The following is a 13,508-nucleotide window of genomic DNA, read 5'->3' as shown; positions in this document are numbered from 1 at the left end:
AGCATCTGCAAAATCAACGTGCACTAAGAATGTCGCAGTTCAGAGAAATTACGAGGGTGGCGCTACAAACACTGTACTTTAGCCTTATGTACTTTTAGGCAGCCTCGATGCAAACGCCCTTTTTTAGGGTGGTGCCAGCCTTTGTAAGGGTCGATGCCGTCGCCCGCTAGATCGCCACCAAAAACCAGTCATCATTTTGACTCTCACGTCTCACAAGTCAGCTTCCCTGTGAGGCAGGAATTCATGCACAATAGGGACAAAACCTGACTCAGGGAGAATAGTTAAATGCAGTGCATGCATTTACTACACTCCACGCAGCTTCGGTGCAGTTCCCGTCGCACAGGCCATTGTGAGAGAACAGGTTTTCGGGCATTCTTAACGCGGGAATAAAGGGGGGAGCACTGTCACCCTGGGTGAGGAAAGAAGATTTAGAATAGGGGGCCTAACCGGATAGGGTAATAGTGGGGCTGACATTGCACACTCGCGGAATTGCGGCCCGCTAAATTTAACGGCCGCTGCCCGCCTGCTGCCCGCACAGTGAGGCTGGCTCACCAAGTCTGGCGGCCACTTGCGCCGCTCTTATTGGAGTTGGCACCACCCTAAAAGAGGGCGTTTGCATCGAAGCGTCCTGTGTACTTTGTATTGTTTACTTTTTTTTTGTTTACGACTGCGGCGCCAACACGGTACACCCGATACGAAGGGTAGAGTCAATAAATAATCATCATCATCTAAAGCCGCTGTATACCTGAATGGAGGGGTATTTACAAGAGGGTATGATGTTTCTACAACATTTTCACTCTGCCCTTTCCTTTCCATTGGGCGAAGGACGTATACTTCGTCTCACAAGATGTTTTCAGCACTACGAAAGGCAGAGGCATGCACCCCGGACCAATCAGGATCACGCGCACTACAATAGGCAATTGTGCTCCTACGTGCCTATCGTCCCCACAATTGGCGGGGATGACAGTAGGAGCACAATTATCTATTATAGTGCGCAGGGGAGAAAGGCACTTAGGAGCACAATTGCAAGGGCTCCTCTGCCTTTCGCAGATTGAGTGGTCGAGTCGAACCCCGGTGACGGGTGGGTTGACTCGACTCGACCCCGCTGCAGAAAGCATGTAAACGCGGTCGAGATGAGTCCGGGCACAGTGAGACGTCGCGCAACAGATCTGTCACGGAGAGGGACGTCCAAACAATTGCTGGGGTGTTGTTGGGGTCTCCCCCTCTGTGACAAATCCAGTCCCCAGATCACCAGGAACGGACCTTTTTCCAATAGCGCACCCTTTTTGCGGGCGTCAGACTAAGATTTGAGTGTAGGGATGGTCTCGTCTAGCCTGTGCAGGTACGCGTGAGTCATCTGTGAACATACCTTGATACACTACCCCCTCCCCCCCCCCCCCCTCCCCTCCTCTGTTAAACCATGACAATGTCAACAGGAAGCTGGCGAACCTGGCCGCGTCTTCTCTGTTGAGGCAAGTTGTGGGAGGCGGGGGCAATACAATGCATGCATTCGGAAGGCCTAGAAGATGCTAACACCGCACGCAATTATTGTGCAGCAGTTCTTAAAGTTGATGAAGCGAGGGATGTCGTTTCCTGGAAAAGGACGCAGCAAAGTCCTTCCCCTATTTTCGAGTGGCATCCCGGCGAAAATGGCGTCCGAGGAGGCTAAGCTCCATTGCCAGTGTACACTTGCTTGCTTTGTGATTTATTTATCGCCTCCCATTCAGTGTGTCAAATTCTTTGTGTGAGGTGAGGTGCGCCCCGGCGAACGAAACGTGCTCCCGGTCCAGTACAAGTAGTGGCTTTCATACTCGTTTTTAGTTTTTGTTTGTAACACACATGATGTATGCGTGCAGAATGGGTCAGAGAAATAACTCAAGTTACCGACATTCTAGTGGAAATTAAGAAGAAGAAATGGACATGGGCAGGACATGTAGTGCGAAGAGAGGATAACCGATGGTCGCTTAGGATAACAAACTGGATTCCAAGGGAAGGAAAGCGTAGCAGGGGGCGGCAGGAAGTTAGGTGGGCGGATGAGATTAAGAAGTTCGCAGGGGTCAAGTGGATGCAGTTAGCACAGAACCGGGTTAAGTGGAGAAATATGGGAGAGGCCTTCGCCCTGCAGTGGGTATAGTCAGGCTGATGATGATGATGTATGCTTGTGTTTGGCAAAGGCAGGCATCTCGCTGTTCATGGGGCTGCCTCGCAAGAGAAGCGAATTACCGCTAGCACCACTCAACACGGGGAAACCGACGAAGATAGATGCCTCTTTCCTTCCACAGAAACGACTAAGCGGAATCAGCCATTCAAAGAGCAGTGCTGTCATAATTTCAGCCTACCAGCTAGAGATACATCCAGACAACGCGGAATGTCTCTGCATTCTTATCTTATACAGAAAGTGAGGCGTTGAAGTCTTGCGCGTTAGAGGGTCGGTATCATGCAACCCTAGAAGGAAAAAAAAAACTTGATGCTGTGGAAATTATTGAATGAAGAAAAGAGGTTGTTACGTGCCGCATAAATTTGTTGCATGATATGAAAGTTTTACGAGTTCATAAAAAAGATAAAAGTGGTAAAACTAATACTAAAATTCTGCTTAGCTCTGCAAACACATGATAAGGAATGTATCGGATGCTAAACTGTAGTTTATTTACTGGTATCAACCCAAGTGCATTGCTGTTCAGGAAAAAATGCTACAAAAGGGTGAATAAACTTTACTTTGACTTTGTCGCCACAGTTCCGTTCAATCACCGTCGACTACTCATGCAAGATAGTCCAGCCGAGGGAGGCAAAAAAGTAAAACAAAAACAAAAACGGTTGGCAGGGTCGTAGCAGCTAAAATGACCCCACCACTGTGTTTTGTGCTCAACGTTTTTTCTGCGCGTCCCCTTTCTTTTGGACGGGTTTGTTTATTTTATTTGCGCGCTTTTTTCGGTAAGCTTGCTTTCTTCATTGTTTCCCTGAGTGACAAAGAAACGTTAGCGGTCAGAAACAGCGGTCCTATGTAATTCACCTTGCCCATCATGTTCCGTGAGGGTGGAAACAGCGACATCGGTCTCGGTGGCTCTTTGCAGCTACCTGTTGGGTCGGCAATTATCAAAAGGGTCGTTTTTGAGGCTTTTCATCATCACGAGCCAGAGTTGATTTCATAGCTTCCGTTCCTAGGTGCTCCTTTGTTGTTTCCATTGTGTTTTTTTTATTATTTTTCCTCCGAAGCCTAGCTGTAGCGCTTGTGCCCCGTTCCATTGCCTCTGTTTTCTCTACAACAGTACCAGTGGAGGAGAGAGTGTGCTGGCCACTCGCGTCTTTCATGTTCGCCGGCTACATTTTGTTACTACAGAAACTACGCCTCTCGTGGAGCATTTGTCCTCGCCCTCATACTATCTTTCCCAGCCTCTCCCTCACTTCACCGCTTCTGCCCTCCTTCATATTCGCCCTCACGAAGTTTTCAGTGCTGATCCTCCCTCACCCTCACCTTACCGAGCCAAATCCTCATAAGAAGTGCGGACCCCCTCATGAGGATGCCCATGTCTGTTAGAGTCAAGCGAATGTGATTTGATTCTGAATCTCTAAACGATCGTGACTGAGGGGCGCCGCTGTCCAAGGTTCGTGACGGAGCTCGGAGCGCGCAAAATTCACGTTTGACCTCTCTGACGGCGTGGTGGAAAACTCTCGTGGCGATATTTGACCAGTTTAGGTAATAGAGAGAAGGCATAGCTGTTATGATCAGGGTGGATGTTCGGGCGAGTTGGTTCATCGTCAAAGAAATACAACGCTTTTGAGACAAGGACAAAATGAAAAGAGTGGACAGCACGTGCGCCAACTTTCAACTCAGTTTTATTCAATGCATTACAGGATATGAGCATAAACAAAACATGATAACAGCATGCTATTGAGACGCACTTCACCACGTAATCGACAAATTATTTTCCCAAGAACTCCATCTCCTTCGTAAAGAGTGACATCGAAGGACATTTTTCTTTGAGTTCTCTTATTTTTCTGGCTTCTACAATCTCGCGGGTCAGTTGTTCTTTATTTCTGCTTATGAGTTTGCAGTCTGAAGGTGGGATGGCATCCAGATAGTGCTCGGCAATATTACCTTTCTTGTTCTCAACGTTTTTGTTGTGTTCACAAAATATCTCATTTAGGCACCTCATTTAGGAAGCGCTGTCAATAATTATGCAGTTTTTAATATTTTAATAATTTATTATTTATTAATATTTAATAATTTGGTACATCGGCGGAGAATGTCACTATATACGATAGAAACAAAAAACAAAGAAATCAGTTTGTTGCGAGCTGTAACAAAGTTGCCAGTCTCGATTGCACAAGTAATCTAGCTCGTGAAAGACGACCGCAGTGTGACTTTTAGCGTGCGTATGCTTCTCATGTCGTTTCTTACACAGAGGCAAAGTATAATCAGAAAGAGAGGTCTCTCCCGCACCGCCGATGTATCGATGGCCATAATGCCTTTAGAGTGCACTGATGCCCCAAAAAGAAATAAAAAGAAAAAAAAAAATCGCCTCTTAGGCACCACAACTGATCGTACCAAAATTTTCCTATCAACATTTTTTTTCTTATTTCACACGAGTCGAAGTAACATGCGTTAGGGTGTCGCCTGCCTCATCCAGCGAAAAAATAATTCGAACGTCATTCTGAATATGGATTGCTTATTTTTGAGGAATTTCGTAATTTTGAACCGCCCTAGAACAACACAGGCTAAAATGTCGACTAAGAAACTAGAATCTGTTTTTAACAACGCTGCTCTTACGAGTTCCGAAGAGTTTGCAATTATTAGACTACCATAATCGACATAGTCTGCGTCCAGATGTTGAACGTTCTGTAAAAGCTTACCTGGCACAACCGGCAGTTGCTACTGTTTTAAAAGCAGCAGCTATGCTACAGAGAGCACGGATCTCGGCAATAAAAGTTTTTCACAATCGCAAGCATACCTGTTGAAGTGTTAATTTGAACCGATTTCGGCTCAGAAGCAGACACGCCAAACGGCGCGTCTCGGGTCGTAGCTGCCAGCACAACTAGGAAATTTGCGACACTTAATATTATCCAAAATGACGTCACCAGAGCGGCGAAAATTTCACCGCGCGGCTGGCGCGGCTGGCACTGCACCGTGTTTTGCGAACAGGATTGTCAATTTTGTTATCGGCGCGGTCGTAACCGAGGCGCCGAGCGTTGTTGTCGGCCGCTCCGGAAACACGTCACTAGTGCTAATGTTTTTCAACTCGAGTGCACATCTGCAGATCTCGGTGATGCGTATCCGCGATAATGGAGAGCCTTGTCATATTTACCACCACCATCATACCATGCACTCAGGGAACCAAGTTTTGCTGCAATGAGATCGCACGGTTGATTTTCGCATGATAGCACTACAAAATTACTACCGATAGTACTATCGATAGCAATATCGATAGTGCCATCTATAGCACTATTGATAGTTTTTTTTTACCATCGATAGTTCGATAGTGACCCAACTATAGATAACTATCGATAGTTCTGCATCACCACTGGGTACTCAATTCCTCGGTCATGGATTAGTGGCGTAGCCTGGTGGAAGAATCTGAACTACTCTCAAGATGTCGTGGAACCGCACATAAGCAGGAGAGTGGAGGGAGTTCAGCTGCTCCTATCTGGCTGCACGACTGTAGTCGATCACCCAGCTCAGCGCCATAGCTTTTGAGATACGGAGTGGTGGGGTGTGACCCAAGTTCTCCTCTGGTAAAGCAGCGGCGAGCCTCCTAACGCACCTACGCATGCGTAAAAGCTTGACTGTGATTCTGCGCTGGGGCCGGTAAGACGTCGCTCAGGAAAAAAGTACCGAAGAGAGGCGGTGATGAAATAATTCACCAAGTGCTTTCCAACGTACGACACACTCTGGAGATGTTCTAGAACTGCTCGGACTGCCAAAACGTCATATAAGGTAGCCAAGCAGGGAGGCTTGAAGGGTAGCCGAAGAAGTTTCAGAAGTCGACAAGCTTAAAGGGTACAAATGTGTAAAACTTGCAGGCAAAGGAGGAGAAGTCTTTTTGTGCTGGCTTTTGAATGTCGATGTAATTGCCGATATGTAGGCGTCCAGACTTCTCCACAGTGCGCGGCACTATGTTGGGGCCGCAACGATGGCGTCATGTATAGCGGCGCTACGTTTCAAGCGAAGAAACGTTTGCTTGAAATGAAGAAACGCCGGAGAAAGGTCCTTGAAGGACATGTCATGTGTCCCACAAACATTCCGCGAGCACTGCAGAATCTGCACTGGAGAGATGGAAAAGCTTCATCGTTGTTGCTGCACTCGGTATATCGAGCGCTCCTTGTAGAGTTCTGATAGCAATGGGGGGCCGGAGCTCGTGCCGCACAGTGGAAATTTCCTTGCCTTGGCGTACGTTCGTTGCTGTGCTATAATTGGTTTGCAAAGAAAGGAAAGGCGTATTTGTTACACTTTCTCCAGCAAGTACAAGTGTGAGATTGGACGGTACACCGTCATTCCCGTCGCGTGGGTTTCTTGGCTCGCGTTCGTTGCAGTGCTCATTGAATTGTGGGATTGGCGGTGTATTCCAATGAATCTAGCGGCGTTGCGTTAGGATACGCCAAGATGTCAGCGGCGGCGTCCCCATGGCTATTGCGTTGGTGGGACGTCACTTTTAGAGCTCATCTCTTTTAGAGCGCAGCTCTTTGGCGCCCGTTCCTGGGTTTCGCGTCGTCGTCGTCGCCGTCGGCCACGTCGGCCTCGTAACCAGCTCCGCCCCCCTTTCATACCCCCAGTTCGAGCCGGCGCTTCGGCAACCGGAGCCTCGCAGGAAGAGAGGGGTGGGGGGGGGGTACACTCAGCGAACGATGGGGCAGGAGCGCGCGCAGCAACCGGAGAACACGAGGAAAAGAAGGGCGGGGGGGGGGGGGGGTCGCCGGAGGCAGCACAGCACTAGTGGTGCTAGCAGCGACTGACTGATGCCGCCGCCGCCGCTAGCGAGTCAAGACAACGTGACTGCGTAGAACACCCTTGCAGAAAGAGGCGGAGGGGGTCCCCCCTCTTCCTGCATGACGGCGAGGGTGCCCTCTGGTTGCCGAAACGCCGGCTCGCTGTCAGCGGATCACGGTGCATTCCGTTCTCACTCGCTTCACTCGCTAGCGGCGTCAGCGGCATCAGTCAGTCGCTGCTGACACCTTCCGAAAACTCAATTGCTCTCTTCATTTCTCCGACCACAAAGCTTCTTTCATGACAGCCAAGAACTGTTAGTGGAGTGTTTCTTGATGGAATACGTGTGAAAAATTAAAAAAAGTTGTCTGTAATTGTACATACGTGTCTTGCTCGAAATCTATGCCTGAATCTATAGAAAAGGTGAAACAGCTGATGAGTTGCGCTCAAATTTCACATTAAGAAGTAACGTAATAGTGGGCAAGTTTGTGACATTTTTATTCGTTAAATTCTCTCTTAATCACCGTTTTGTGATTAATTCATGTTAAGTAATTAATTTGTTCCAACCTTTTTTGTCTTGCTTGTGCTTCTTTTGCCACAATTTCGGCGACTTCCGCTCTGATGTGACGTCACTATTGGTTGTGCACGTCCCCGCTCTATTTTGACGTTTAATTGAATCCTTGTCTCTAAGTAATTAACTAATCACTCCACATTAAAACCATTAAGTGTTTAGCTAGATTTTTTTCACCCTCTACCTCACAGAATCATTCATTTAGGGCTATATTGATGTTGAATTGAATTCTTGCCTCTAATTAATTAACTAATCACTCCACATTGAAACCATGAAGTGTTTAGTTAAGTTTTTTCACCCTTTACCTCATACAATCGTAACTTTTTTTCCAACTCGAGTGAACGACGCAAACGTACCGACAAGTTTTGAGTCCACGCAAGTGCAAGAGAGAGAGAGAAATAACATTTATTGCACCCGTCAAAAGGTTGGTGAGGAACCGAGGCGAAGCTCTGTCCCAACCATGTCCTCCCCCTCAGCCGTCGACCTGGATCCCTTGGATCTGAGCAGCGGCCAGAGCAAGACGGATGACTTCTCGTTGCCCCTTTTCGTCCTGCTTGAGAAGTTGTGCCTCCCAGGACTCATCTGTTCTGTCAGGTTCTCCAAATCTAGGACACGTCCATATCATATGGATAATGTCCGCTATGCCATCGCAACGTTTGCACCTGAGGCTAAAAATTTCCGGGTGCCACTTGCTGTAAAGCTAGGGGTTCGAGAATACTCCAGTCTGTAGCTTACGCCACATAACCTCCTCGCTTTTGGTGAGTTGCTTACACGCTTTTGGTAGTACTGATCTGCCTAATTTGTAATGATTTAGGATATCTTGGTAGGTGTTAAGGTCATCGTCGAACTGTAGGGGCTCCTCATCGCGCAAGGAGTACGTGGTTGCGCATAAGTCCTCACTGGGATCCCGGAATGTAGCTAATCCTCGGGCCAGTACGTGCGCTTTCTCGTTCCCCCTCAACCCCTGGTGCGCCGGTGTCCAAACGAGCGCGACCTGCTCTGCCGGTGGTGGACCATTGCCCAACACTCTTGCTGCTATGGCCGAAATGCGGCCCGCGTCAAAGTTTCTAGTAGCTGATTTCGAGTCTGTAACTATAATTTTGACCTGTTGTTGTGTTAGAGCTAGCGCGATGGCCACCTCTTCCGCCTCCGTTGTGGTCGAATTTCGGGTGCTGCAGCAAACTACCGAGCCCCCGTCTTCTCTAGTTGCTACTGAAACACGTCCCCTACCGTTCGCGCATTGTGCGGCATCTGTATATAAGTCTTCCCTCAAAACGGGCTTGCAGCGCTGTTGCTCTATCACTCCTCCGGCTCTCATGGTATACGGGGTGCATGTGTTTGGGGAGCGGAAGGTATTTTTAATTTGTCCCTAACCTGTCTGGGTACTTTTTCTGTACGTCTGGAGTATGCTTGCGGCTCATACCCCAGTTTTTCCAAAATGCTCCGACCAGTACGACTGCGAAACAGTCTCTGGTATTGTGAAGTCCTTGCAGCTTCAATGAGCTCTTCGAGGGTATTGGAAACCCCTAGTCTCATAATCTTGTTTGTCGATGTATTGGGTGGTAAACCTAGTGCCGTTCTTATCCCTTTACGAATGAGAACGTCAAGTTTCTCTTTTTCTGCCTTGTGAAGCCGTAAATACGGCGCCACGTAGACTATCCTACTGATTATAAAAGACTGGACTAGCCTAAGGAAGTTAGCTTCTTTCATGCCCGCATGTTTGTTTGCGATCCGCGTCAGGAGTCTACAGGTTTGACTGGTGCTAGCGTCTAGCCTCTGTATCGTTTCCGAGTTCCTGCCGTTGGCCTGAATTCGTAATCCCAGTACTCTAATGCTTGCCACCGTTGGTATAACGTTACCGTTGACCCTGAGTGTTATTTCCGGGTTATCCTGCTTTATACGTCGACGATGGGGCTATCGCATTGACGTGAGAACGAGCGCTTCCGATTTCTCGGCCGAACATCTGAGCCCGATCGGTTCTAAGTATCTTTATATAATTTCGATTGCCCGCTGGAGTGTCTGTTCAATTTCACCGTCACTGCCCCTGCACATCCACAGAGTCAGGTCATCTGCATATAATGTATGGTGTAGCCCTTGGATTTCCTCTAGTTTTGCGGGGAGACCAATCATGGCGATATTAAACAGCGTCGGGGACAACACCGATCCCTGTGGTGTGGCTTTGTTTCCCAGTCGAATACCTTCCACTGTGTGTCCCCCCCATACTGATAGTTGCCGTTCTATCGCTGAGGAAGTCGCGTATGTAGTTGTACGTGCGAACTCCAACATCTAATGCACTGAGATTCTGCAGAATAGCCGAGTGCTTTACGTTGTCAAAAGCTTTTGACACGTCTAGACCAACGATCACCCTGGTGTCTACTGCTGAATTGTAAATTATCTGCTCTTCTAGCTGCAGCATGACATCGCATGCGGCCAAATGCGGTCTAAATCCTATCATGGTGTTCGGATAGATATCGTTGTCCTCCAAAAACCGGCCCAGCCGGGCCTAAACAACATGCTCCATTAGTTTCCCCGCGCATGACGTGAGCGAGATCGGACGCAAGTGTTCGAAACCCGGCCGCTTCCCCGGCTTCGGGAGGAATACGAGGTTTGCGGCCTTCCATGTCGCCGGAAGCCGACCGGCCTCCCAACACTCCTGCATGAATGCTGCGAGGTGTCGGATCGACGCGTCGTCCAAGTTTCTTAGCATTCGATTGATGACTCTGTCCGGACCTGCAGCAGTCTTTGTTCTCAGTCTATTTCTGCCCGGACTTCGGCAACCGTTATCGGGCTATCTAGCTCCGGGTTTTCCTGGCCCTTGTAATCAGGCATTTGTTGGCCTATACCCTCTGCACAGTTCAAATACCGGTCTCGGACTTGGGATATGAGAGTAGCCGCGGTCCCGTCAAAGGTATGTATTAGCCTGTGAATTTGCTGCCTGGCCTCCAGTTTAGATTTGTCGGGATCTAGAAGATGCCAAAGTAAGTGCCACGTACTTGCCTTCCCGATATTCCTGTCCAGTTTTTCACAGATGCTGCCCCAGTTTTGCCTCGTTAAAATGAGCGCATATTCTTCAATTTCTTTGTTAAGCACTGCCAATTCTCTGCGCAAGTTCCTATTCCCTCTTTTCTGCGTGAGTCTCGTTTCCAGATCCTTCTTCTTACGCCAGAGACTGACCATGTGACGGTCTACTCCTTCAATGTCTTCGTCAACCTCCACCGCCTCCGTTGCTTCGTTGACCGACTGAATGACCTTTTTATTCCAATCGTCAATGTTACTTATGCCTTCCTCGTCACCTGTGCGGCCAATTCGGAAAGCCTCCCAGTTCACCAACGTTGCCTTTTTGGTGCGGACGATCGGTGGGCCGTTATCTACTACGATTTTTATAATTTTATGGTCGCTGCCTAAATTTTCACCTGTGTTGCATCACGTGCCGTAAATGCAGCCTCCGGTTAGAGTTAAGTCCGGAGATGTGTCTATCGAAACGCTGTTACCCTGGCGGGTTGGTTTCAGGGGATCCGTCAGAAGCAATAAGCCATTCTGCTGAATGCTGTTCCATAGTTCGCGTCCTTTTACCTTCGTGTATCTATACCCCCATGCCGTGTGATGCGCGTTAAAGTCCCCTACTATCAGCAGGGGTCCTCCATTCGCGATCACTCGCGCTTTGGCGAATAGCTCATTGAAGTTGCATTGACGTTTTTGTCGAGACGGGCTATATACATTGAGAATGAATAGACTTTTGAATTTTCTTTTTTGTGGGATTATCTCGATTAGTATATGGTCAACATTTGTTGTCCCGGTATTATGCTGCAGCACCGTTATATTCCTTTTTACAAGGGTGACCACTCGCGTGTTGTCATCTCGTCCCGCGTATGATTTGTAACTCGCTAGCTTAGCGTGCTTACTGCACTCCTGCAATGCGATTACTTCGGGTTTGTCAATGTTGGTCAAAAAAGTTTCCAGAACCGCGCGTTTGCGACTGAAGCCCCTACAGTTCCACTGCCAAATGGTATTTCTACGATGATGCAGAGCCATTTTTAAGATTATGAATCTCTTGGTAAACCAACTGAATTCTCTCGTCTCTCCTAACCATTTCGACCCGCATCTCTGCCATAGCACTGTTCAGGCGTTCTAACGCGGTCAGAACTTGTTGTTGGAAAATTTTGTCGTCGTCTTCTTTTTTAGCGAATCGTATTTCCAATCCTTGGACGCGGGTTTCAAGATCCGGCTCGGGACCTCTTTTCTTTTTTGCTGCAGGAGGATTGTTCCTATAGGGGTCTTTTCCTATTCTTTCTGCGGTGCCTCCGCTACCGGCATTTCGGTCTCCATTGGCTGTGAAATTTTGCCAATCGCAATGATTTGTTCCTGCAGTGCCTTAACTTGCGCCTGTAACAACTGATTCTGTTTTTTTTAGAGCCTGAACCTCAGCTGAGTCCTGAGAGTCACTACTCACTCCTTTTGATGGTGTCTGCGGCGGTTTCTGCTGCTGCTTCTGCTGCGGCTGTTGCTTTGGTCGAGAGCCCTCCATTATCGTCTTGGACGACGGCGGCTGCAGTCGCGGCAACGAAGAGGAACGGGTTCTTGTACGGCTCTGGGACCGGTTGTGGGACTCACTACGCCCATCGCGACGACTAAAGCGGACCTGTTGCAGCTTCTTGGCCTCCTCCTCGGCGGCTAGCTTCTTTTTGGTTGCCTCCTCGGCGGCTAATTTTGCTTCCCACTTTCTCTTCTTGATAACGTAGGGTGTACGGAAGAGTTCTTTGCAGCGTCTGTCTCCCGTTAGGTGGCCCTTTCCACATAGGCGACATTGGGGAGTGCACTGGTGATCTTCGGGCGGCGATACCACCCCACAGCCACGGCACTTAGGTTTTTCACTATCGCACACATCTGAGCGATGACCAAGTTCCCCACATCTGAAGCAAACTTCATATCTTTTTTTGAACAATCGACATGGCATAAGCATGCCTTCAATCCTGACAAATCTTAGGACTTCAGGTTCCAAAAAGGTGATAATAACAGTGGAAGTCTTCCCCATCCGCCGCACCCCAGCGACCGTTGGTTTCTGTGGATCCTTCCTCAATGCTCTGAACAACTGTTCTTCCGTGAATGTATCACAGATCCCATGGACGACTCCTCATTCCAAAAAGGTGATAATAATAGTGGAAGTCTTCCCCATCCGCCGCACCCCAGCGACCGTTGGGTTCTGTGGATCCTTCCTCAACGCTCTGAACAACTGTTCTTCCGTGAATGTATCACAGATCCAATGGACGACTCCTCGGCCGCAATCCTCAGGTGCGATCAGATTGTCCACCACTTCATGCTCCTTGTCATCGAGTTTAAAGCAACGAATTGCGGCTACCTTCACGCCTCGACTAAAGTCCAAGGAAAGAAAGAGCACCGTACCTTGCTTTCCGTTGACACACCATGAGTCCAGCTCCGACCAGCTGATTCCGGCAGCCAAGGCGAGGGCCTGACTAAGCAGCGGGCCCGACGTGCGTTTAATGACGGCTAGACCTTCACGAGGCCTAATAATCACCTTGATACCTTCTTCCGGGAACCTCGGAAGATTCATAGCTATTGACCGTTGAGCCGATTTTCTTCTAGCTGCTTTAGCAGCGCCATGAGCGGCTTCCCCGTTTGGAACGCGGTGTTGCACCACCTTGTCTCCTTGGAATCATTCAGAAGCGTCTGCTTGCTTTTCGATTCAACCTTTTTCCTGAGCGTTTGTACCCAGGTGCTGTCGTAGTCTTCTGGATCGAAGTCAGTACCTTCTACGGTCACGTGCATCGTCATTTTTGGTCTGCAAACGCGGCGGTAGACCGGCGGTGAAGGGGCCTCCGGGCCGGTCTCCTCGGCCGAAGCCGCGCTAGGCCAAATGGGCGCTAGCGTTTCACAGGTGGTCCGCGCAAGACCGACAATAAAAACCAAACTGCTGCACTCACAGTCACAAATTTGGTGTCCACAATATCACTACGAGTTCCGACGCACAATGGCACCACTGAAACCAAATTCCGATGAAAA

The 13,508-nt window shown here is 48.7% G+C and overlaps 1 protein-coding gene across 1 annotated transcript; it reads right to left on the bottom strand.

The window, feature by feature from the left end:
* Positions 1-217: 217 nt before the first annotated feature.
* On the bottom strand, positions 218-13,280 carry LOC146201996 (uncharacterized). The gene is made up of 4 exons (XM_084599952.1): positions 13,147-13,280; positions 12,673-12,859; positions 12,130-12,549; positions 218-226 (listed from the first exon to the last, which is right to left on the bottom strand). Exons 1-4 carry the CDS (start codon positions 13,278-13,280, stop codon positions 218-220), a joined length of 750 nt encoding a protein of 249 aa, XP_084456078.1.
* Positions 13,281-13,508: the final 228 nt, after the last annotated feature.

Source organism: Amblyomma maculatum, chromosome 1 (genome assembly GCF_055883805.1).
Source record: "Amblyomma maculatum isolate TAMU_Amacu chromosome 1, ASM5588380v1, whole genome shotgun sequence".
Taxonomy (NCBI): Eukaryota; Metazoa; Arthropoda; class Arachnida; order Ixodida; family Ixodidae; genus Amblyomma; species Amblyomma maculatum.
This window is presented reverse-complemented; position numbering and strand designations above follow the sequence as displayed.